The 25,171-nt window shown below is 39.3% G+C and overlaps 2 protein-coding genes across 4 annotated transcripts in view; one reads left to right on the forward strand and one right to left on the reverse strand.

Moving 5' to 3' along the window:
* wu:fc17b08 (uncharacterized) lies at positions 1 to 21,449 on the forward strand. Of its 3 annotated transcripts, none has more exons than XM_058795175.1 (7): positions 1 to 442; positions 7,275 to 7,340; positions 15,186 to 15,265; positions 15,545 to 15,677; positions 15,989 to 16,282; positions 16,369 to 16,462; positions 16,579 to 21,449. In XM_058795175.1, the coding sequence occupies exons 1-7, from the start codon at positions 199 to 201 to the stop codon at positions 20,879 to 20,881; spliced, it is 5,214 nt and encodes a 1,737-aa protein (XP_058651158.1). In that variant the 5' UTR covers positions 1 to 198; the 3' UTR covers positions 20,882 to 21,449. The 3 variants fall into 3 exon arrangements, with proteins under 3 accessions (XP_058651158.1, XP_058651159.1, XP_058651161.1); XM_058795176.1 differs by lacking the exon at positions 1 to 442 and adding an exon at positions 1,249 to 1,907; XM_058795178.1 differs by lacking the exons at positions 1 to 442; positions 15,186 to 15,265 and adding an exon at positions 1,837 to 1,907.
* Positions 21,450 to 22,399: 950 nt separating this feature from the next.
* slit1a (slit homolog 1a (Drosophila)) overlaps positions 22,400 to 25,171 on the reverse strand; it is a 70,800-nt gene continuing 68,028 nt past the window's right edge. Inside the window, 1 exon segment of the mRNA XM_058795179.1 lies at positions 22,400 to 24,977. Coding sequence (XP_058651162.1) covers positions 24,739 to 24,977 — 239 coding nt within the window. The 3' untranslated portion in view covers positions 22,400 to 24,738.

The following is a 25,171-nucleotide window of genomic DNA, read 5'->3' on the forward strand; positions in this document are numbered from 1 at the left end:
ATCACGGTTGTCTGAACCAATGAGCATTAAGCTGTGTCGTCAGTCAGTCGCTTCCCATCATGCTTTTGGTCAGCGCAGTCGGCGGAGAGCAACTGCGCGCGACTGCTCAATCCGACACAGCCGTCGCGAGAGTTTTTTGGCACACGTCAGCATGACATCAGAGCAAGGCGGACGTAACTGGACACTTTTCTAACCGGCATGCATCTGCATGATCGGTCCTGCGCAGATTTTGCTCATCTCAAACAAGCCAAGTCTGTCTCACCTCCCAATTACAACGTGCACCTTCCTCGGAATACTAACTGGACACACCTGCTCTTCATCACTAATCACCTCCCTATAAACACACCTCACTGCCACTCATCTGTTCGACCCCGGATTATTCGTCTCCGGTCTTCCTGGATCTCCTGTTCTGCGCAGCGTCCGCGATCTCCCAACCTGCAAAGTAAAGGACAGTATTATTACAATAACCCATATTTCTGTTTCTACTATTGCTGCATTACCTGTTTGCTCGTTCACTCCCTGCTGTAAATAAACGGTTTAAACTTACCATCACCTTTCTGAGTCGTTCTGTTACACTTGTATTTAATATTAATATTTAAAAATAGACACAATTTCTCCATTTTGTTTTGCGAGATCATCACTTTTTTTTTTTTTTTTCGGATATCGTCAATTTTGGATTGGGTAAATCATATTCGTACATGCAAATGGAAAAATGTCAGCCCTCCTTTTAAAATATATATATATATATATATAATATGCCAGTTTGTGAAAAGAGGCAAAGCGTTTCCATCTCAAATGTATTTCAATATGATATTATTATTATTATTATTATTATTATTATTATTTTACTTCTAATGATTCTTGCTTGTTGTAGACCCCCTCCACCAATTGCTATTTGAGTAACTGTTTATTCATATTACTTATGGTGGATGTGCCTTATGTTGTTGGATGTTCCCTGTCTTATGTACAATTATTTATTTTTCCATAATTAAAAAAAAAAAAAATAATAATTGAATTGGGTTGGATCCAGACTGAAGCTTATGTAATTCTAGTCACCTTGGGATGCCCATCCCGAGACCGAAACAGAAAAGGTAATGGAGAGAAATTAGTGTAGCTGCTGTTCCAACCGAGCAATAATAATGTGCATCTGATCAGATATAACTCAAGTATAAGGTTATGAGATGCATTATGTGAATGCTTGGCTAAAAAGATGTCTTTAATCTAGATTTAAACAGAGAGAGTGTGTCTGAACCCGAACGTTATCAGGAAGGCTGTTCCAGAGTTTGGGAGCCAGATGTGAAAAAGCTCTACCTCCTTTAGTGGACTTTGCTCTCCGCTACTACCAAGAGTCCAGAGTTTGGTGACCTTAGGCAGCGTGATGGATTGTAGCGTGAAAGACGACTAGTTAGGTACACAGGAGCTAGACCATTAAGGGCCTTATTGGTAAGTAGTAATATTTTGTAACTGATGTGTAACCTAATAGGCTGCCAGTGCAGAGACTGTAAAATTGGGGTAATATGATTATATTTTCTTGAGCTGGTAAGGACTCTAGCAGCTGAGTTTTGAACTATCTGTAGCTTGTTTATTGAAGATGCAGGACAAACACCTAGCAGTGCATTACAACAGTCTTGAGTTCATAAATGCATGAGTGAACAATCACTTCTACACATTATTCACCGCATACAGCAGGTGGCGCTGTCCGACCGCCGCTGAAAGAGAGAACGCGCACGCCCATGACGTCACGCCGAAGCGCTGCGTTGCTCGCGCTATGAGCGGACGTGCGCGCTCCCGTGTTGATTCACGGTAGAAAATGGCGAGTTGGTGCACGAAGCGGTTCTGCGCGAACGAGAGGTTTATTATTCGCCGCGACGCGGACAGATGGAGGTCTGAACTCATCCACAGCGTGGGTAAGAGCAAAAAACTCTGTTGGCCGTTTCCTTTCTTCGTTCACGGTAGTTTAATAGAAAGGCGAGCACTAATTCCTGCTGTTAGCATGCTAACGCTAACCGTCAGGATCGGATAAACCCCGTTCATTTTTGCCTTTCGTTCATCGAGTAATCCTCGCAGATCATCCGCGCGGTGATCCATCACTTACCTGTGCGACACTCGGCCCGTTTCTCGTCAAGATATCGCGATTCATATAACGTTAGTGTTTTGTGTACTGTTGGGTCTGTGCGCGCTCGCGTCCGTTTGAAAGTTGTTGTTTTTTAATGCGCGCTCACGTGCAGCACGAGCGTGATTGACAGATCAATGTCAGGACTGCTGTGTGCACTTCAGCCGTCTATTTGTGTCCTAAATAGCTCCAGGAGAAGGAGCAGGACCGTTCGGTTAGGGTGAATGAGGGTGATCTGAGGCCTCAATCACGCTTTAAAGCGTTTGTTCACCCAAAAATGAAAACCCTGCCATTAATTACTCACCATCATGTTGTTCCAGACCTTCCTTCATCTTCGGAACACAAATTAAGATGTTTTCGATGAAATCGAAGGGTGCTACCATGATCAAGGTCCAGAATCCTCGTAATGACATCAGTAAAATAATCTTTAAAAAATAATTTTGTGCGCAAAGAAAACAAAAATAACGATTTTATTCAACAATTCATCTTCTCCGTGTCTTGCCGTTTTGGAGAGTATCACATACGTAAACCACGTATTCGGTTCCGTCATCAGCAGCACGTACGCTGACGCACGTTGTTTACGTTCAGATCAAAGCAAGTGCAAAGAATTAAAGAGATATATCATGATACTCAACAAAATGGCGCCAGGGTGACGCGAAGGAGATGAATTGTTGAATAAAGTAGTTATTTTTGTTTTCTTTGGCACAAAATGTATTTTCGTAGCTTCGTAAAATTTAACAATGTCCTTACTACGTTTCTGAGCCTTGGTCGTGATATTACCCGTGCTGTCTGTCGAGGGTCAGAGAGCTCTCGGATTTCATCAGAAATATCTTAATTTGAGTTCTGAAGATGAACAAAGGTCTCGTGGGTGTGGAACCACAGAGGGGGAGTAATTAATTTTGGGGTGAACTATCCCTTTAATGCAGATTAGGCCTCTTTCACGAACTGTGAGAGTGAGTCAATAAATGAGTTTGTTTGTTCTAACATTGCGGATTTTGCGCTTTTGGGGGGTTCCAAAACATTTGACCACTGGAGTTGCTTGCAGTGGCATAAAAAACGTAAGTAATAATCCTAAATTGCTTTTGCATTTTATAAGTGCAGCGTTTGACAGCAAAGCACTAAACTACAGTTGGGATTAGAGATGATAACGATTAACCAGCAATTGATTAATTGTCGATAAGAGATGTAATTGATTAAAGCTATCGATGGTCGATTAATCAATTTAATCTTAGTGTGCGTAGCGGCTGTGATTGTGACAGGGCTGGATCTTTTGAGGAAATAATTCACTATGCTTTTAATGTGATCCAAACTTTAAAGTACATTGAAAAAGACACGAAGTCCTTCGACATGGAAAGCAATAGAAATTTAGTAATTTAAGTCCTGTTTAATTATAATTTCCCCAGATAATTGTTTCATATGTCTTGCTCTGCTTTGACAGGGAGACAGCCTAGAGATAATTCCTACAATGTGTAATCTGTGGCCACTGTCCGTGTTTCATTCATTTTTTCCCCCCTAGATAACCCATGATCTAACTAAAATGAGGGAACGAATTCTGAATTCATGGCCACGAAATCTTAGATGTGAAAACGGGGATTAAAAGTGAGTGACAAGAAAATAATCCTGCGAAATTAGTATGGCTTAATTTAATTTATGAGCTCGAACGGCATGAATCCGAAAGCTTGCTCACGTTTGCCTGCTAACCCATTATTTCTCTTATAAACAAAATATTTGTACCTCACTTGTGTCATAATACTCTCATAACAAATGTTTCGTGTGAGCAGCTCTGCTGGTGGAGGCGGTTCTCGGCACAGAAACACAGCAGCTACGTTTGGGATCATTTCATTGTTAATGCCAATAATGTAAATTGCAAACATTGCAATTGTTTTAAAACACAATGTTGCGCCATGAAACCATTTAAAAGCTGCATTCAGCGGTCTCTGTGACGGGATATGAAACAGCCAGCAAAGTAAAATGATCCATGTGCTCTCATAATCATAATCACATTAGGGCTGGGCAATATGGCAAAAAAATAAAACCCCTTTTTTTTTTTATTTTTTTTGCAAAGTTTGACCGATTCTCGATTTTTATCTGGTCAACGTGAAAATGTAACTACAACATGATTCAAGTAACTTCTTCTCTATTAATCCTCTAGTTAAAGAAAATTCTATCCCAAGTGCATCGCATGAAGTTGTCAACATGATGTAAATGTTAAACAAATCACTTGTTTAATATTTTTGCAGAAAAGATGCATGAACTACATCTTGTACAAGCTTGTCTTTTATGCTACATATATGTTCAGAAATAATATTAGGAAAATGCTTTAAAAATTCTCAAGTCAAGGTAATTCAAAGTCAGAATGACTGAAGCTATAACACCAGTAGACTATTAACTATAAATGTTCTGTAAATACAGCAGCTTTCAGTCTGTCACCGTGATGCAAACATGAAATATCAGACATACAGTAGTAGTTCTTCACAGGTGTTTTTATCGATTGCACAGCTTTCCCATTGTTTTTTTCTATGTAGGGAAGGTTCAAGTTAAAAGAAGTTCAACTCTAGGGATCTAGACTGCAAGTTTTTGAGAATGTGCGAGTTATATTTTGATGTGGTCACATTTGTGCGAGTGCATGTTCTGCTCCATACAGCGTGCGCTGCAGAGCCGCGGCTCATCGTAGCAGGAGTCAGATTTCACGATCACGTGAAGAGAGGCGCTGTCGCGAGCGCTTCAGGTGTAGAGCCTGGTTTATACTCGCACGAGCGCGAAGGTGCACGGCAAAAATGATGCGAATATGAGGAAAGGATGGCAGATGGAAGATTTGGTGTTCAAGCTAAAGTAAAAGACCGCTTCTTAAACGAGAAGATTAACATGTTGGTATTTTGCCGTAGTTCACTGACGAGCTAGGCATCGCGTTCATAATCGAAGATGAACATGGTTTAGCGTAGCTTGTCAGTGAACTATGGCTCTGTGTATTAACCACCGCCCCGTCTGAAAGCAGGTCATGGCGATTTTACTGCTAATCGCGAAATCAGCTTTACTGATAATCGAATACGATTAATTGCACAGCCCTGTTTTGCAGTGTTAAGGTTAAAGATTAATTGTTCATATAAACATCTATCGATTATGGGAATGATTGCAAATTGACATCCCTAGTTGGGATGTAATTCAGTTTACCTTCAATAGCAACAGTAATATATAAAAAGTGTTGTTTTTATGGTGTAGAAAAATTAAACTTGCTGCCTGATCCACAGAGTTAGGACTCATTTTAAAATGTGCTGTTTGTAGATCATGGTAAACCACAAACTGCTGCTGACGGGCCACATGACCTGGCGCCATCCCCACAAATGTCAGGAGCCATCTTACACGGGATCAAATCACTAGTGATTATGTGGAGTTCCTCACCGTGTTCCTCGTTCGTTTCTCCTAAGATTTATTGCCAACTGTTGCTTGTAGTGGGCAAACAAATGCCAGCCGCTATTGAAGCCATTATTGAATGGAAGTAGTGACCGATATTTTCTTAAGTGTTGTTGTGACACACATCCAAGTGTATTAGATTATCATAAAAAAAGTTATGCTTCATTTGTCAGTGTCTTTGTTACAGTGTAATTGTACATGTAAATATCAGTAATATAAATTGATAACATGCTCTTAATAGTTAGGATTAGATTTGTTTTGTTTAGTTGCAGTCTGTGCATCGGTTGTTGATTTGGACAATTGTACTCAATGTATGCAAAACTACTATAATTATTACTACTGTTATGAATTACGTTATTGGAGAAACTCCGTATGGCCACGTACACACTGCAAGTTTCAGGAGTGATAACTGCATTTAAATGCGGGAGTGAGTCCCGTGAGTTATAGTTCTGTGTGTGTACGGTCTTGCAGTGTTGCCATGTCCTCATGTTTACAAGCGCTTTTAGGCATGTTTGTTTTAGCTCATAAAGATAGGCTCTTTATGTAGTTAATAAAGTGGTCTGTTGTGGATGAGATTTGGTGCAATAAACAAAGCATTTGGGTGTTTTAGCGTTTTTTTTTTTTGGTGCTTGTTTGTTGTTTTCTTTTTCTCTTTAAAGATCTGGCAACACTGACGCTTTACCACAGGGCTCATGAGCGCAGCTAGCCCAGTGTCAAAATAGGGCTTTCACACCACGTAGTTATAGGAACTAGCCAGCAGGGTAGTTCCTGGAGAACCAATTTCTCCCTCGGGCTGGTTGCGTTTGCACCGGCAGCAGGAACTCTGATTTAACCACTCAGTTAAACACAAGCAGTCGTCTTCGTGAGCACGAGTGTGCAGTTTAAAAACTAGCCTAGAGCGCCATGTGCTGTTAAGAACAGAGTTCAGAATCGATTCAAGAGAGAATCGTGATGCATTAGGAAAATCACAGAACCGATCCATTAATCGATTTATCGTTACACCCCTTCTAAATATGTTTACATAGCTTTTTAAAAATGCCGGGTAGCCGGTGTTTCGTGTGCGTTTGGCCAATCAGCGTACTCTTACATCACTGATAGTTCCTATAGAACTGTTTTAGACCCTGCTCTGAAGTAGGAACTAATGTAGTTCCTGGAACTAAAACCGTTCCTAGTTCCTGCGGTGCGAACACGCCAAAAAATGTGTAGTTCCACAATTAGTTTGGGTGCTATGAAAAGCTTCCCGCGGTGCGAAAGGCCCTATTGTGCTAAGGTTAAGACTTTTCACTGTTATTTCCTTGCATCTCACATACAGATGAAGACACATTTCTGATGCACGTTCAAATACGTCATTAACTAGTTGTTCAGTTCTGTACACACTGCATAAGATCAGTAACATGCATTTAGAAAATAGCATGAATTTAATTTCATGCTTTAAAGAAATCTGAATTTTGCACTTTCCACTTGTTCCAAGGAATTGCATTCATTATTCTCTATCTGTCTGTTCTTATGGACTAATTATGCATTATCAACATTTAATGGCATTTAATTTTTGATGCTTTGCCTTCAAAAGAGCTCTGAAGTTTACACTCCCCTTTTCTCTCACTTCAAATAATTGCAATCATTTATTCTTGTGCATCTGTTCTTATTGGTCTGTTTTTATTCTTGATCATTATTAAATTTTTTATTTCATGTTTCAGTCTGTCAGACTATAAGAAACTGTACTTGAACGCATCTTTTCTTCTCTTAATAGGTCTTGACAATATCTTGGAAGTGTTTCTTGAAACACAAGTTCTGGAGGATATCAGGCTTTTAAAAGGTATGTTTCTCTGAGATGATATTCCAGTAGTTCATAAATGAACACAAAGGCATTGTTTACTGTAACTGAAGGCAGTAAATGGAAATGTGTGTGAGGAAGCTCATTAGAAAACAAAGTGCCTCTAAAACACAGTAGAAAAGTAAACATGTTTTATGCTTTAATATTAAGTTGTGAACCACATTCATGTAGTTTCTGCATGCTTCCATTATTAAACATATTTTACAGGACTGCGCTGTATGATTTTCTGTCACTAGACAAAGGTTTTATCCAGAGAGTTTTAAAAAGTAATCTCACCTGGAAATGTTTAAGAATTCTGTCAGCTATCCACATTTTCCTGCCAGTGGAAATGGACAGTTCTTATATCTTTATTAGACGTGTGCCGGTATTTGGTAATGCGGTTTATATCACGATAATAAAAATGCACGATATTGTTGTCGTGGGCACTTCAAAATACAGAGAATAATTATTACAAATTATTCAGAATTTTGAATGCATTTTAAGAATACTTTCCCATCAGCTGGTCACAATGCTGTATTCTGTCAAAGATGCGTATGCGCTCTGATGTAAACTAGCTGTATGAGAAGCGCATGGCGGAACAGCAGAAATGCAGCCTTCTGTTTCTGATTTTTGTATTCGATAGTGTTCTTCACAGCACCAAATACTCAAATATTTAGACTTAAAGGAGTAGTTCATTTTCAGAACAAAAATTTACAGATAATGTACTCGCCCCCTTGTCATTCAAGATGTTCATGTCTGTCTTTTTTTTTTGAGCAAAACATTTCAGGATTTCTCTCCATATAATGGACTTCTATGGTGCCCGCGAGTTTGAACTTCCAAAATGCTGTTTAAATGTAGCTTCAAAGGGCTCTAAACGATCCCAGCTGAGGCAGAAGGGTCTTATCTAGCGACGTGATCGGTTATTTAAAAAAAAAAATAATTACAATTTATATACTTGACCTCAAACGCTCGTCTTGTCTAGCTCTGCGTGAACTCTGTGTATTCTGGTTCATGACAGTTGGGGTAAGTCAAAAAAACTCCCATCTCATTTTCTACCTCAACTTCAAAATCGTCCTATATTGCTGTTTTACCGTTTTTTTTGGAAATGGTGTTTGACCTTCTTTGCATGTTCACTTTGTAAACACTGGGTCAGTACTTCTGCAGCGATGTAGGATGGTTTTGAAGTTGAGGGAGAAAATGAGATGTATTGCAAAACACTTTTGCTGCTATTGAGGTGTGATACGGGTAAGGTTAGGGACAGGTTTGGTGGTAAGGGTGGGTTAAGGTGTAAGGGATGGGTCAACAGTGTAATTATAAATGTAATTACAGAAATTAATTACAGATGTAATAACATGGGTATTTTAAATATAAGTACAATGTAAAAATATGCATGTACACAGTAAGTGCACTGTACCAAATGATTAATTCAAATGTAAGTACATAGTAGTTAAGGCCACCTAATATAAAGTGGGACCCAATTTCTTTACGACTGAAGAAAGACAGACATGAACATCTTGGATGACAAGGGGGTGAGTACATTATCTGTACATTTTTGTTTTGGAAGTGAACTACTCCTTTTAATAGGCTATTTATTTTCAAACTTTTTTACATTTTTTAATCTGGACTACAACATGCCATTGATATTGTTTTGAAAGTCTTTTGATTCTTTAATGGTGTGTTCACACCAGACGCGAAGCAAATATGCGCATCGCGTCACTCGCTCTAGATTACTCGTGGGATGTTTTTCGTGTCACTCGCGCGAATAAAAACATAGCACGATCAGCCATGGTGGAGATAACTACAATCACTGTTTTGTACCTGTTGTGAAAGTCCCAAATATGATGGAAAGCCAAACGCCGACGTGTCTGGGTTCACAGCACCATCCAGAGGAGGATGAGTAACGTTAGGATCCTGCATTAATGTTACATTTTACTACTGTATATTAGGGATGTAACGATTAACCGCGAGCCGGTTGAAAATCGATTCAAATATGTGACGATTAAAATCGGTTGAGATGCGAAACAAATCGCGATTCAATTAGGGTAGTTTATATGAATGCATGTCTGAGGGGAACTTACTGTCTTTAGAAAAGTTCAGATGGTATTTTTCTTCTCATCTTGCCTCTGTATAATGCATATTAAAGTTCATAAGTGCAGCGCTGCTTTGTTTACAGCGGAAACCAAGGAAACGCTTAAAGCGCCACCTGCTGGCAGAGAGTGAATCTGCGTCTCATTCAGCTCGTCTGCTGTTTCTATGTATAATTTCACAAAACTGAAGTCATACCATTCTGTTTTTGCTTCAAATTTCGAAATTATACAGTCTAATTTAGGTTAAAAACTGCTCCTGCTGCATGTATGCAGCATCTTTGTTTGGATCATGATTAAAATGCAGTGGTTGCCTCTCATTTTAAATGGAAAGAGCACAGACAAAGCCTTGTTTAGTTTTTATGAAGAGATTTCTTTTATTTATGTTACTTTTATTTTATTTGGGGCTTGTTTTAACATTTCAGTTTAGTTCTTTACATTTACATTATATTTACATTTTGTTATTTAGCAGACGCTTTTATCCAAAGTGACTTACAAATGAGGACAATAGAAGCAATCAAAACCAACAAAAGAGCAATGATATGCAAGTGCTATATTAGTATATTATTATAGTGTTATTTCAATTTCACAAAGAAACGTGCAGCATTTTGTCCATTGCAATAATAAAAACATTTAATTTATAATTTGTCTTAAATCTCGTTTTCTTAAAAAAAATCATGAATCGTGAGTTGAGTGAATCGTTACATCCCTACTGTATATGCACTGATATAATTATTTTTTATTGATAGCGGCACCTCTGTAGCCATAATAAAATACAACTACCACTACAACTGATTTTAATTGTTTTCTCTGCTATCATAACAGGCTACAATAATGCTCTCTTCCATGTTCTGATTCAACCGGACGTGTCAATAAGCTCTTCGTTGATTGGCTTGCTTGAGAACGAGTCATGCAAATTTTCCGCTCGAGTTGAAATATTTGAACTTGTGCGGAAGACGCGATTGAGGCGACTATCACGCGTTCGTGGCAAACGCATCGCTCATTTCACGTCGCCCAGCGCGAATTTGCCTCTATTCGCGTCTTTGCATTGACTTTGTATGTAATCTACTCGCGAGAATAATTACATTCGCGTTTGGGTGTGAACACACCAGAAGTCAAGTCACATTCATTTATACAGCGCTTTTAACAATACAGATTGTGTCAAAGCAGCTTTACAGTGTTAAATAGGAAAATAGTGTGTCAGTAATGCAAAAGGACAGCAGTAAACACTCAGTTTTCAGTTAAAGGCAGTTCATCATTGAATTCAGTGACGTCATCGTCCAGCTCAGTTCAGTTTAAATGGTGTCTGTGCAATCAAGTCGACGATATCGCTGGAAATTAAGTGTCCTCAACTAAGCAAGCCAGAGGAACCAAAACTCCCTCTGTGACAGAATGGAGAAACCAGGCTCAGTCGGGGGTCAGTTCTCCTCTGACCAGACGAACCAGCAGTTTGTGCAGAGGACTCATCTGGTTCCTGTGGCCTTCTCCTGATGGCCGTCTTTATTGCTTGGTCACACTTTACATTAGTTAACACAAACTGCCAATGAAAAATTCTTCTAAACATTCATTAATCTTAGACAATTCCAATATTTAATAACATGCTGTTAAAATCAAAAGTTGCAACGATGTAATTTAATGAGCTAACATGAAATAAGAGTTTTTTTTTTAAACAAATTAATAACTTTTGTAGCAAATGTAGCTATTGCTCGTTAACTAATGAGATCTTATTGTAAAGTAATACTTGTTGGTCTTTTATAATTCTTTTGCACTATAATGTGTATTGCTTTATTGTATTTAAATGTTCAGTTATTTTTGTTATAAGAAAAAAGTTATTAAACCTGTTAAACTGTATGACCGTCTACCGTTATAAAAGCAGTGGCGATTAATCGCAACATGAAAATTTGATACCGGCATATCCCTAATCTTTGTTATGTTGCAGTATTTATCATTTAAAGCATTATATACACTATATTGCCAAAAGTATTGGGTCACCCCCTTCTAATGAACAAGTTTGACTACTTTAGTAATTTCCATGAGTACAAATCTTAATGTTTAAGCATATAATGATATTCTGGGGAATTGTGTGCTTCTAATTTTAAAGGACTCTTTTCTATTCTAACATGACAGTGTCTCTGTGTATAAGGCAAGGTTCAGAAAGAAATGATTGAGTCAGTGTGGAAGAACTTGACTGGTCTGCAGAAAGCCAAGTCCTGATCCGAGCTGAACACCTCTGCTGTGACTTTAAATGCAGATCTTGAGCCAGAAACTCTTCACCAAACACCAATGACTTGTACATATGTGATCGTCATTTTAGACACTTCCACAACTGTTGCAACAGAGATGGAAATACAGTTTTTAAATGCATGAATTGTGTTTCCATCTTTGTTACCACAGGTTTGGAAGTGCCTTTTCTGTTCTAAAGAAGGTGGCGTCCCAATACGTCTGTCCATATAGTGTATGTCCCCTCCCGCACAACATCTTTTCGCTGATGTACCAGCATGAGGGCTGCGCAATAATGTTGTCCAGTGGCCAGACGAGTTTCAATCCATTCCCTCATGGGGCCCTATGAAATCCATTCGTATTTCTTCCGTCTTATTTTTTCCAAATTCCCAATTTTTCCGTTGTAATTTTTCAAACTTCAAAGATCATTTACAGTGCCAGACTTTTAAAAAGAAATTAAAATACTTTTTGAATGTAACTGTAATCGGATTACCAACCATTTTAATTCTAATCGAATGCCATTACCCATATTTTGTATTTTATACACGTAACTCTTGTCACTTCCCACTTGCCCTCATGTCATTGCAACAATATGTGAAATATATTAAATGTTTTTATTTTAGTTTTAGAAATGTTGAAGCCTCTGACGGTAACCCGCCGCACAGCCTGTTTTATTTGGATAAGGGCGATTATAGGAGGCCAAAAGTGTGATGAAACCTGCAGCCTTTCTGCAGAACTGACTAAATCTCAGTCGTAGATGTAAATGTGGGATTGAGTCTGAAATGGCAATGATTGACGTAGTGATGCAACAGAGAGGACAAAAAATAAATAGATCTGTGCATTAAGTCTTGGAGTAATGAAGTTTCTTTTCACTTGACCCATTTAAATGAATATTTACTTAACTGACCGATATTTGAAGGTAGTTCATAATGTTTAATGTGTTACTTACCCTATTATTATTATTAGCAATAACAATTAATTTATTTCATGTAGTTCCAGTATTTGCTATGGTATTAAAATTGGTAAAGAGAACCATTTGTCAATATAGCAAGAGCAAATTTAAAGGCTTCTGGAGAGAGCAATGTGTTACTTTCACTGTAATTAAATTAAAGATGATCTCTGGATGTGTCCGAAAGATGTACAGTTTTCCCTCAGCATCTGGAGTCTACCTCCATTCACAATCATTGGCTGCAAATCTGTCTTTTATTTGCATGGTTCAAATACTAAGTACAAAAGAGTTGTGTGTGTTCTGATCATCATTTTTTTCTGTGTTATGAATGATAGATTGGTAGGTTGTTCTGGTCATTTCTTCTGTGGTCAGGTTTAATCTCAGTGTTGAGTCTCGAGAGCAACAGCATAAGAAATCATTAGGATCATAAGAATGGAATTGATATAGGCATGCTTGTCCTCCTATGAATCCTGTCCTCGTGAGAAACAAACACGCAGTGGGAGTCGTGTAGTCTGATTCACAACAAATGACAGATTTGAACCCAATTCTTTTAAAGAATACTTCTGTGGTCTAACAGTAGTGTAATTACAGTCTGATTGTGTTGTGACCCTCCGCTGAACCCTGCTGTCAGGTTTTGCCTGTGCTGCTGCAGTCAATGATCACACCGAGGAAATCATGGACCGTCCATGCATTTATATAATGAGCTATATTGTCACCAAAAAGGGTTTCATTATGACCTCAGAAGTTATTCAGTCATGAAATGGGAGAGGTGTGGGTGCTTTTTCAGTGCTGTTAGAATAAATGACACGTTGCACTTATGGCTGGGCGATATGGCCAAAAAATGATCACGATAATTTTTTTTCATATCAGTCCATACCGATAATTATCTTGATAAATCTCCATAGTAGCATACATTTAAATCATGATAATCACAGTTAAAACCACACATAGCACCTCAATACCATGGTAAAAATATAACTGTGCTTTTTAGGTATCTGTATGAAAAGTAGTCTAAAGACATTTCATATAAATGCACAAATGCTATAATTAATCACAAAAATACTGTTTTCCATTTATTAATTATAATTATATAAATAATTTATAGTCATAATTATATTCCATTACTCCTTTAATGCATTTAAATTGTCTACATTAATAATATAAGTCGATGCAAATACCCATATTTCTGCCACAATATCACGGTGCAGTTAGCGTTTACTACAGTAAATCCATGGTAAATGATGGCGATTGAAAAACCTTCTGACTGTATCGTTGCGCACAGTGTCTCCTGTTTGTCAGCGCTTTCATCTGGCTTTAGAATCACTCCCCGCGATCTCACAGGGCTGTTTAGTGCTCGCGTGACCTGCTCTAGTGAGCTCGCCGCCGCTGCCGTTTAAACTTTGATCTGAGCGGATAAATGGTCCGTGTGGCGCAGTTTCGTTCCGCTTTTGGCACATACACATCGAACATTTATCAAACTCTTTATCGTTTTAAAATTATATTGTGAAAATTATCGATTTATCGCCCAGCCCTAGTTGCGCTGTATGTAATATAGTATAATATAATAATATAATATTAATATAATATTATATAATATAATAATTTTGAAGCATTGAAGTATAACAATGTTTATTTTAATTTTAACTCCGATCTTAAGTTTAATCTTCAGTTTTTTTTTTTTGCAAGGTGAACTTTTCTAATTTCTATAACAAAATGCATCTCGTGCATATTTTATCACAAATGTGGAAGCAGAATGGCCAAACTTTTGTATAGTTGTATTATCATCGTGAGTACTCGTTTATAATCCTCTAGGCCTGCCCTCGACTAAGGATTTTTCTGGTCAACTTGTAGTCGTTCATTTGAAGCATTAGTCGACTAATCGCGCATTTATTAATAAACCATGTAAATCATAATAATGAGCCTTTAATTGCCTACATGGCCTAATAAGCACTCAAGTGTATGCATAAGCCTTCTAGTTTTCCGTTCAGCACTATAAAAGTTAACTATGATGATACACGGGGCAAGTTTTTGAGCAATTTGCTGGTCAACTTTTTTTGAGCAGCGTTGCATGGGCACTTTCTCACTGAGAATGGGTAACAAATTTCTATATGGATACTTTAGATTGGTCGACTCGTGGGCCCTGTGTCTCACCTTGTTGCCCGTTGACGGCAACATTACCCAAAGTTGCCCGGCAACATTGCTCCAAAAACTTGCCCGGTGTATCATCAGCCCTCCACGTCTGAAAACCCCAGAAATTTGAAAAAGGTCAATTTGGTGAAGATCTGTTGAGTATGCTCTACTCTAGTTGGATGCTCAACATGACAAATTCAAAACATCTGGTCCAGCCAATGTCACTAGACCAAAAGGGTTCAAAGATTCAACAAAAACAATATCCTCTTTGAGCTGATGGTGGCACTAGAGATCGATTACACTGGTCTAAGGATGCTTTTGATTGACTGTTTCCATCTTATTTTGACAGTCACACTATCCAAAATGGACTGCTAGTTGGGCTGTAAAACTGGTAGTTATTTATTTTTTCCAAGTTCCCTTTCTTGCACACACAGTTGAATTTTGCCTCTTCTTTTGGATCCACAGATTGTAAGCCTGCAAGTGTGTCAAATTGGTCATTTGATGAAAATTGTCTTTTCTGCTGCTTAAGACGAGAAAAAGTGAAGGTAGCTTTTTTTTGTTCATTTACACTTTCCCCCCTTTTCCTGATATGTCAAGACACCTTGGAAGAACCATTTTGATATTTTTTTCTTTTTTACCTTAGGCTATCTGTTTTTCCTGTACTAGCTATGCTATTGATTTAAGTCATGTGGATACAGTGCATTTTCAGTGTTAATTTCATTTTCCATGGTTTTGGAATAAATTAAGCTGCATGTGTCTCTCCTGAAAATGTGAAAACACGCACCTCAAACCTTTATTCTCTTTGTATTTTCCCCCATGAACAGGAACATGTAGTTGCACTCAACAAACAAATTGTGGACAGTGGAGGAAAACCTTTACTAGGTAAAGATCCTTCTAATATCACCAGACTTGAGTGGCAATCAGAGGAATTCCTGAATGCAGTGTTACACAGCAAAGGTAAGTATACCAGCACATAGTCAGTCATTGTGTGAAAATGAATGGTCAGACATGGTGCATAAAAGTGATGGAAATGACTGCAACTTTTGCTGTAGTAAGAGTTACTGGTACTGTCCAGATTAAGTAATCGATTAATCTCACAAGTTTTAATGTGCATTTAGCAGAGCTATAACAAAGTTTTATTTACCCCAAGCCTGAGTTTTCCTTTCTACTGTTCTTTTCGAAGTGTCTATTTCCTGGACATTCAAATGAAGTCCTTGTCAACTGTGAGGTTTATTTTCAGACTTTGATGTTTTTTCATCTGTCAACAGAATATACGCCAAGAATTCCAGATCCACACATCCCTGTGGTGGCTTGTGGTATCTTGCAGCAGATGATTAATGAGTTAGCATCACATTATACCTCAAGAAACAACTGCTCTCAGGACTCCCTTCAGAGCAATGGAAAAAAGGACCAAAGCCTTCTGAAAGCTAGCTGTATCACTTCATCCACTGCTGTCAAAATAGACTCCGTTGCTTCTGCTCAGAAAAAGTTAATCATGGTGGACCAAGATGCCCCGCTGGACCTCTCTCTGAGAAAGATCAAAGTGGAGGACTTTGAGCAAGGTGCAGTATAGAATTATAAATATATAAAGAGCTACTAGTTAAAAAGAAATTGGTTTATCTTAGTTTTGAATGATTTGTCTCTTCAGATGGAGTTCTTGATCTTTCGACTAAGAATTTGAACAAAGGTCATACATCTTTAAGGAATTCTCATGTCGGCCCAGCTACACATTTGGTCAAAAGGTAGATCAGGATATATACAGTCTCTTTTTACCATACTTTACCACATTTAACATACGTTTCAGTATTATGCAGTTGAGAATCTTTTATATTTCTAATATTTTTGCCTGGTCTTTCAGGGACTCCATCGACTCGAATCTTGCTCAAGTAAAAGATCTACAGTCTGTGAACACTTTGGAACAGTTCATGTCAAAGCTGTGTTTGCACCACCAGCACCAAATAGTAGATGCATTAGGCCTCTTACAAAGCGAAGTCAAGACTGTGGCTGCTTCCAACCCTTTCCAAGCACCCACTCCAGATTTGTCTGAGAAGCAGGCGACAACCAGCTGCAGTTATGCATCATTTGAAACCAGCTCTGAGATTCAGCAGTCTGAGAGAACATGCTCCGTGGATGCTGCTGTGAGCATTAGTAAGACTCAAGAGTCATCTGTTGTCAGGACCAGTCAAAAGCCTACTGCAGAGGTGTTAAAGGCTGATGTTTCCAGTATTGCACGGGTAATGACTGAAAATCAAGTTGGCAAGATGGAAGTTTTGTCGTCATCTTGTGGAACAGGTGTTGAGTGTGGAAATGCAAGTTCTGCAACAAGATTGTTTGTCATGACAAAGACAACTACTGATAATCTGGGAGCAAAAAAAGTGTTCGGTTCAAGCATTCAGCAAATTCCAAGTAGCAAGTCTGTAAAGACGTGTCTATGCAGTGCGGAGCGATGCTTGCCAACTTGTACTGCGGAGGCTGATCATGCAGATTTGTCTAAATGCACACAAAAGTGCTTTGCACAAAATGAAGATGCTGTTGTAAAACCGTCCACAATTCAAAATACATCAAGTGTTGTTGTACCAATATCTCCAAGAACAGCCAGGAAAAGCAGAAAAGGTTCTTGCCTTATACAAACGAATGGCTCTTTAAGTTGTCTCATAAATGATCCTGATAGCCATTGTGACCTAGTTTATATTAGAAAATCAATTACAGAATGTCAGCCTCAATCTCGTAATCGACTGCATCCACGCCAAAATGCCCGAAAGAGCACAAGGGGGCACAAATATGTGGAGGAGTACTTGGAACTAAAAACCGTCCGTACGTTAGCTCCTCAATCGATAGGCAATTCCAGTGGGAATTGTCCAGCTCATATGCTAGACATGCACACCTCAGTGACTCCGAAGCAGGTTCTTTCTAAGTCTGGCAGTGTACCTCTAGTAAACACACCTTTTGCAGGGGACTGCATGAAAAATGTCATTCCAAAATTACCATCGGAGCAGATAGCGGAGAATGAAATGCCAGGAGATGTCGTAAAAGTAACAAGTCTGGGTCTGATGGTTGAAACCAGTCAGACGGGTAACATTGAAAGTAATGGCCAAATATTCAATGAACTGTCAGATAATCAGACTGAATTAACCATGCAACCAGATTTGATCTCCGAGAAACACATGGACACGGTAGAAGAAAGCACCGAAACAACAGAACTCGCTGTACAGAAAGACAGATGTGACTCCCAAATTGGGCCCATGCCAGAAGAGGTGGTATGTGGTACAGAAAGAAAGGCTGAGTGTGAGGATAAATCATTGGAGCCATCACTGATCCATGTGTCCCCTAACATGGCCAATGAGTGCTGTACTGATGAAGTCGACATAGAACCGAGAAATGAAAGGGAAATAACAACCCCCACAGAAGTCGAGACTGCAGCAGATGTCCAGGAACAATCCGAGGCATCAGAAATAAAGGCAAGCACTGAGGAGGATAGAGGTGCTCAGGAACAAGTTGTGCATGGCACTGAAAGTAATCTCCAAACCGCAAACTCTTCCGATCTACCAGTGAAGAATCAAGAGGATTCAGCGGTGTCCAGCCTGACTGAAGTCTCTACTGTACAACCACTTGTAAAATGTAAAGAGAAGGATGTGGATCTGCATACTTCAAAAGTTTTGAATGCAAAACAGGCCGTGCCCTCAGGCAGATGCTTGCGTAGTAGAAGTAAAGGCAGCGTTGACGTAACGAAAGACTCTACGAAGTGTGGTGCTTCTGAACTTGTTGATCATGCCAATGATAAAAGCTCAAAGGCTCATTCTACTGAAACAAATGTGCATACTGAGCAGGAGCCTGATTTGAAAGCTGTAGAAAGCGTTCTTGAAACGGCACCGGAGCTCCCGACTGCCAAACCTTGTAACGGTCTGGTTGTGGATCATGCAGTCAAATCAAGACCAAAATCAAAATCCGCAACCGCTGTTGGGAGAGATGAGCATCCAAGTCCAGGCGACAAAGTGAATAATGACTTGCCAAGTGTTTTGTCACCTGAGGTTCTTCCAGAGACTGCAAGCACCACTTCCACCCTAGAGAGTGGAAAGCACCACAAACTGAACAATCAAGCCTCTGAAAGCACTGAAAAAATGCCACTTAGAAACAAAAGTAGTCCCGTCAAGCTGTCTGATAGCAGACCCTGTTCACCCATCAAAAAGTCCCCACCAAGCTCTGAAAATATGCATTTGAGAAGCAGAAGTAACACTGAAGAGCCTTTAAGTAGCAAGTCGGTCCGTCCGACAGAAGGCCATTCAGAGAAGCAAGGGCAGATGCCTTTAAGAAGTAGCAGCTCTATTAGTGAGCAGACAACTAACAGAGATATGTGTACATCTGAGGCAGTAACATATATGCCTCTACGAAGCGGAACTGTTGGCTCAATTAAACCGACTGTTACTAAAGATTCTCCTGTTAAAAGTTCCAGTAAACGTTTCATCAGTGAACAACCTGTCAGTTCGCACTCCAGTACTACCTGTAGAAAAACCGAGGCCAATGGGCACATGCCCTTAAGAAGCAGTGCCAGTTTAATTACAGAACAGCCCCGTAGCAACAAATCTGCTATCGTAGATGCATCGGAAAGCCCTGGACGCATGTCGTTGAGAAGAGGGAATGTAGCTAATACTGAAAATTCCTGTGGCTCAACAACAACCCCTAGTAGAAATAAACGTCCTCTGAAACAACAAAGGGTTTCAGCATCAAGTGGGGAAGCTGAAGAAAGCCCCTTGAGTTCAAAACTCAAAATCCAAAATCAGAAGCATGTGGAGGCCCAAATAAGAGGCTCACTGAAATTGCCAGATGAATCCTTCCGCATAGCTAGTCTTCAGGCGACCGGACCTGTTGTTTGCAGTCCCCCCAAATTTTTGGAGGCGCTAAGGGGGGAAGAACACCAGCAGTTGATTTCAAATTTAAATTCAAAATTTGACAAAATGCACAAAAGTTGGGTTCCAATGGACAAGGAGGGTCAGCCTGCACCAAAACCCAAAAACAAGGCAGATAGGCTTAAAGAAATCTGGAAAAGCAAACGCAGAGTACGAAAGTCAAGGTCATTGGAACAACAAAAGTTATCCCCTGTGCAAATGCTATTCATGAAGCCCTTTGACTTGTCCAGTATCTGCAGGTGGTTCCTGCAGTCAACTGAAACAAAATCGCTTGTAATTGTTAAGAAGGTGAACACCAGACTTCCTTCTGAAACACAGTTGTGCTTTCACACTTCGGCAGCAGGAGCAGGGTCCTCTCACGGGATATTTCCGAGCCTCCAGGCCGAGCGGTTGAAGAAGCACCTGAAAAAGTTTGCTATTGCATCACCGGTGAAGAACAACCCCAAGAACCAAAGGCTGCTCTCCAAAGCTTTGGGTCAGGGTATTTCTGCGATGAGGAGTAAAGAAAAGCACGAACCGACGACTGCCACACGTATCTGTACGAAGGCACAGAGTCTTGCTGGGGTGACGCCGGCACAGGCTCCCGAGAGCCTTGCTGCGAGCGCAGGCAGTGCGAAAAATCCAGCGAGCGCTAGAATTCTTCGGAAATATTCCAACATGCGTGAGAAGCTTCAGGTTCAGCAAAACAAGAAATGCAAAGAGAAAACTTTCAAAGGTGCTCGTTTGAAGGCGGCAATAATTCCAAAGAAAGCCAACAAACAAAAACTGCCGACACACAAAGGGTCAAAGTCTGTGGTTGTTCAAAGGATCTCATCTCTGACCAAGACTGCAAAAACGAACTCTGCCCTCAAACAACGGGCTTTAAAAAGGAACCAGTGTTGCAAAGACGGTGCCTCTCCAAAGAGGTTGCAGGCACTCAGGAAAACGGCGAAAGCCATCGGTGAGAGTGCCTCAACAAACAGCTCGAGTAAAAAACAGATACTGATCAAAAGCGGAACTGATAAGGCACAGCAAATAAAAGCAAGTCTGACTAAAGCGGACACAAAGAAACCGGCTCAAAAAGGCCCTGGTAATTTAGAATCACAATCTTTAGATATGGACGTTAAACCTCTGACGTTGGAAGACCAAGTGTTAACTAGGTCACAAAGAAAGATGGAAGGCACCCCTTCACAGACTGTCTCTCCCAAATCCTCCACAAAGCGAGGCTTGGAACCACTGGTCACTCCCACAAAACGTACTAGGACCTCAAAACCATGAAAACAGGTGTACAGGTGTACTAGAAACTCATGTAGAAATGTTTCATAAGAACAAGGGGTGCTGATGCTTTTCAGAAAATTATTTTTGAAGCTATTTTTTTTTAAGCTTGGCAGTACATTTTCAGAGCTTTGAATTTATTGTCATCTGAGAGAGATTTGTCTTTGTTAGTGGGCAAAGACCATTTCCAGAGTTTGTTCTTTTTAAGTGTCAAACGTTTTCCAATTATGCTTAAAGAAATAGATCTAAACTTTTTTTCTTGATGGAGCCATTAATGTAAAAAGAAGTCAAGAAATAAAGGTTCTGATTCCCTTTAATGGGGCGTTTTAAATATGGGTTATAAATAACCCAATAACTTGTTTGTTTGTTTGTCTGACTGTTACATTGTATAGCTTATTACAACAGCTTGGACTATTGAGCCAGATATTATTTAAGGAATGATCCACAATTCTAAAACAATTAATTTTAGTTAATTAAAGTGTCTTTGTAACCTGAATAATGTGCCTTTTTCTTATCTGTATTTATAAGTGATTGAGGTTGCCTCATTAAAGCCTCATTCTTTTTGCACATAGATGAGAAATTTGTCCCAAACTTCTTCATAAGATCACAGCTTATTTCCCTTTTGTTCTTAATTATTAAATTCCATTTGGTCTTTTACAGCACTGGAGTTTAAATATGTAGTAGTTAATATTTTCAGTCTACCATTATAGTTTTGTTCCTCCTTTTAGAGGATGATGTACATAGGAACATACTGTATGCACAAGTTTCTGTGACTTTTGTTTAGATTGATTTTATGGTCTCCAATATTCAAAAAAACGGCTATATTTATGATGCAGTTTTACAAAGAAAAGTATGCAAGATTACAGGTTTTCTAAACCTGGATTAATTGGCTGGAAAATGTTTGTTCGTTGGTTAGTTGGAGAACCATAAGAGTTTAAATTTGTTGTTGTTTTTTCTTCAGCTTACTCCGTTTCATAATTGCATTTTTGTAATATATATAAAATTATATGTTTTAATGTTGTTGTTTTTACTTTTTTGAATTTAAAGCCTTCTGAAATGTAGTTTACATAAACCATCACCAAGACTGAAGACCATACCCCATTTATATGGTTTATGAGTTGTGCAAGTAGGAAATATTATATATATATATATAAAAAAAAAAAGAAAAGTGAATTAACTTGGTTTGAGTTTTATGCATTTTGTCTTTTGTCAGTTGTTGATGCATTTTCAAATGTTAGGGTATTTTTGGAGCTGCACTACTTCAGTAAATGAGGGATGAGAGCAGCGGTGGTCTGGACGAGAATCAGTGCAATGATTTGACCTGTGTGAGTAAGGCAAAGAAGAGCCGTGCCTCAACCGTGAGAGTGAATCATTAATAATTCATAGTTTAAGTGGTGTTGGTTTTTTTGTTTTTCCTCCAGTGACGACCAGATATGTCTGGCTGGATCAAATGTGCCAAAAACCAAATATTTTGCGGCTTAAACATTTTTATGGTTTTGATAAAGCAGACATAGACACTCATATAATCACACATTTTAATGAATGAAAAAGGAGGAAGTTCAGTAAACATTTTGGTGGCGCTACTTACATTCGGAGTAACTGCAGTTAGTCAGTGTAACTATCAACGTAACATCAGAAGAATAAACAGCAAGAGCTCTTAAATGTTCTATATGCAACAGCGACAGTATCTTTCACAATAAAGGTTCTTGAGTTCATGACGCGATGGTTGCGACTGGCACAAGGTTAGCGCAGACCCATGCAATCTACATGAGAAGTCTGTAACCCTTTCCAATGATTTGTCTGCACTGAAGCGATGACATTGACATTAACTTTCATTCCCAGTACCTCAATGTACAATAAGAGCAATAAGTATCCACAAAAGTGAAACAAAATATTCTGGAGAAACCAACCATGTGGTACGATGAATGTATGGAGGATTAAATTACTGCTAGTTCTCATCAGAAGCAAGTAGTTTCTTTTGGTCTGCGCTTGATCACAGAAACTGTTCGTAGCGGTCGGGGATATCGACTTGCTATGAGGACTGGATGGTAGCTACCCTTATTAAATGCCTTGTCTTGACCTCTTTTTCCTCTTGGCTTTATTCACAACTCAAAATCTGCATACTCGTAAATGAAATTTCTGCTTTCTATCTGGAAAGGTCTTAAAATAAATAATTACAAAATCAACCACAAAGATATTTTAAATGAATTAAATGTGGTATTCACATGGAAGACGACATTTACAATTAAAAAGCAAAACAAAACAAAAAACCTTCCAAAACAATTGACGCTGGCTCCTATTACAATAAGGCTAATAATTATCTATGCTTTTGGCCAGTTTCAAACCACTGTAGCCTGCATAAGCAATGACCGAATAAAACGCCAAAAGTCACCGAATTTCACACTGCTGCTTGATAGTAAAATCCTGAAAACACAAATTTATTCTTTAACATATAAAAATACTATACCAAAATGAAATACAAATATATATTAGAATCTGTTAAGCATTTCTGTATAAAGTGAAGGTCTAGGGAGTTAGGAAAAGGAAATCAACTCGAGAAAAAAACAAAAAAACAAACACCCACCGAAATGAAACGAAATAAGCCAAACTGCACTTATTTATGTTTTAATCCTAGGACGACGTTCACGGCAATTTGCAAACCTTCATGAACGCAGCAGCTTGCAGAGGTAATACTGTAGGAATCAAAAAGAGAACATGGTGGAATCTGGGAAATCGTTACTGTTACGTCCGCGGGAGATGGGAGAATTGTCGCTTCGAAGAGGTGTGTACAGTGTTGTGGTCATAACCCATAGTCATATTGTACCCCTCAAACAGTTTCAACACTGACCAATATAAAAACTGCAGTGGCGTTGCATATTTAGCAGTGTTTCGATAAGCGATGTTCTATATTCTGCTCAGCAGTACTAATATTAACCACAATCCAGACATCACATGACAATGAGCATGCATCTTAGAAAACGGTGCGATGAGATCTATCTAGCGCTTGATTTCAGCTCTCCCTTACATTCTGTAGAGTTCTCTGTTTGAGGTAATGGAATGACAAACACTATATGGAATAGATCGAATGGATCCTTTTATTGGACTTTCATTTTCGTCAGCTATCTCGATCTATCGAAAGTCAAGATATCGTAAAGAAGCTCCCCTCCAACAACGTAACTCTATGTCATGGCACCAGGAGCGTCGCAGAGCTCTTCACACGTTCACATGGAAGGCTGCTGGGTATTTTTGGCCCCCATGTCGTTTATTAAGGATGTCATATTTGCAGTGGAATTGGGTCAGGGACACATGGAAGAGTCCCGTGTGCCACCCACAACACAAAATGACTGGAAATATCTGGTAAGACAGCATGTCGTTCCATGCACATCTTGTTTTTCACGCATTTTATTTTACCAGCACGTCTCCGAGGATGTATTCTTCCACACAGATATATCATACATATAGTTTTATTCAGGCATGGTGGAAATGTGGATGTTCCTTTCGTCACCATTTTGGAGCCTTATGTGCTCAAATACACGTCCTGCACTGCAGAGAGAGTCAAAAAGACCATCATTTTCTTCTAATACGTGACTACTGTCCTGCTTTTGGGCTGAAACAAGCCAGGGGCCACCTCGCTCGCCTTCCTCTCAGCAGAGTTGGTGTTATTTTACCTTTCTGAGACAAAAAGGGTTTGAAATTTCAGGCTGTGGTGGAAATATAAAGGGTTGGGGTGGTGGTGGTGGGGGGGGGGATGTCTCTGTATACCCAATGAAAGATGATATCTATTTCTGTTGACTTTTTGTGATGGCTCTTTCTGCGGTTCTGTCAGACTGTGATGAGGTGGTGATGCTAGTGGTTGTGTTCTACATGCACCCCACACAGCCACACTTGATGGTCTTTTCAACCTCCTCGCTGAAGGATGTGCCATCGCTGCACTCGAAAGTGTATTTCCTGCGCTTCATCCTTTGACTGGCGCAGCAGGAGCCGGTGTCGCAGGTACCGCTGCACTCCACCCACGACACCATGCGTGTGGTCTGACAGATGGTGTAACCGCGCTGGACCTGGTAGAAGTCCCGCACCGGCTCCCCGTGGCACTCGGACTCTAAAACAGAAGAAATGGCATGAAAGTCAAATTGACACTGGACAATTACTAACCAAATAGCATAGAAAAGACTAATTTAACCCTCTGGTATTGTTCATTTGGGAGTCACACTTGTGGTGTTTGCAGTCAAAACTGATCATATTTTTTTCTTTAATATTTAGCATTTTGAGTGTATTTAATGTTACTAATTAATA

Source organism: Onychostoma macrolepis, chromosome 13 (genome assembly GCF_012432095.1).
Source record: "Onychostoma macrolepis isolate SWU-2019 chromosome 13, ASM1243209v1, whole genome shotgun sequence".
Taxonomy (NCBI): Eukaryota; Metazoa; Chordata; class Actinopteri; order Cypriniformes; family Cyprinidae; genus Onychostoma; species Onychostoma macrolepis.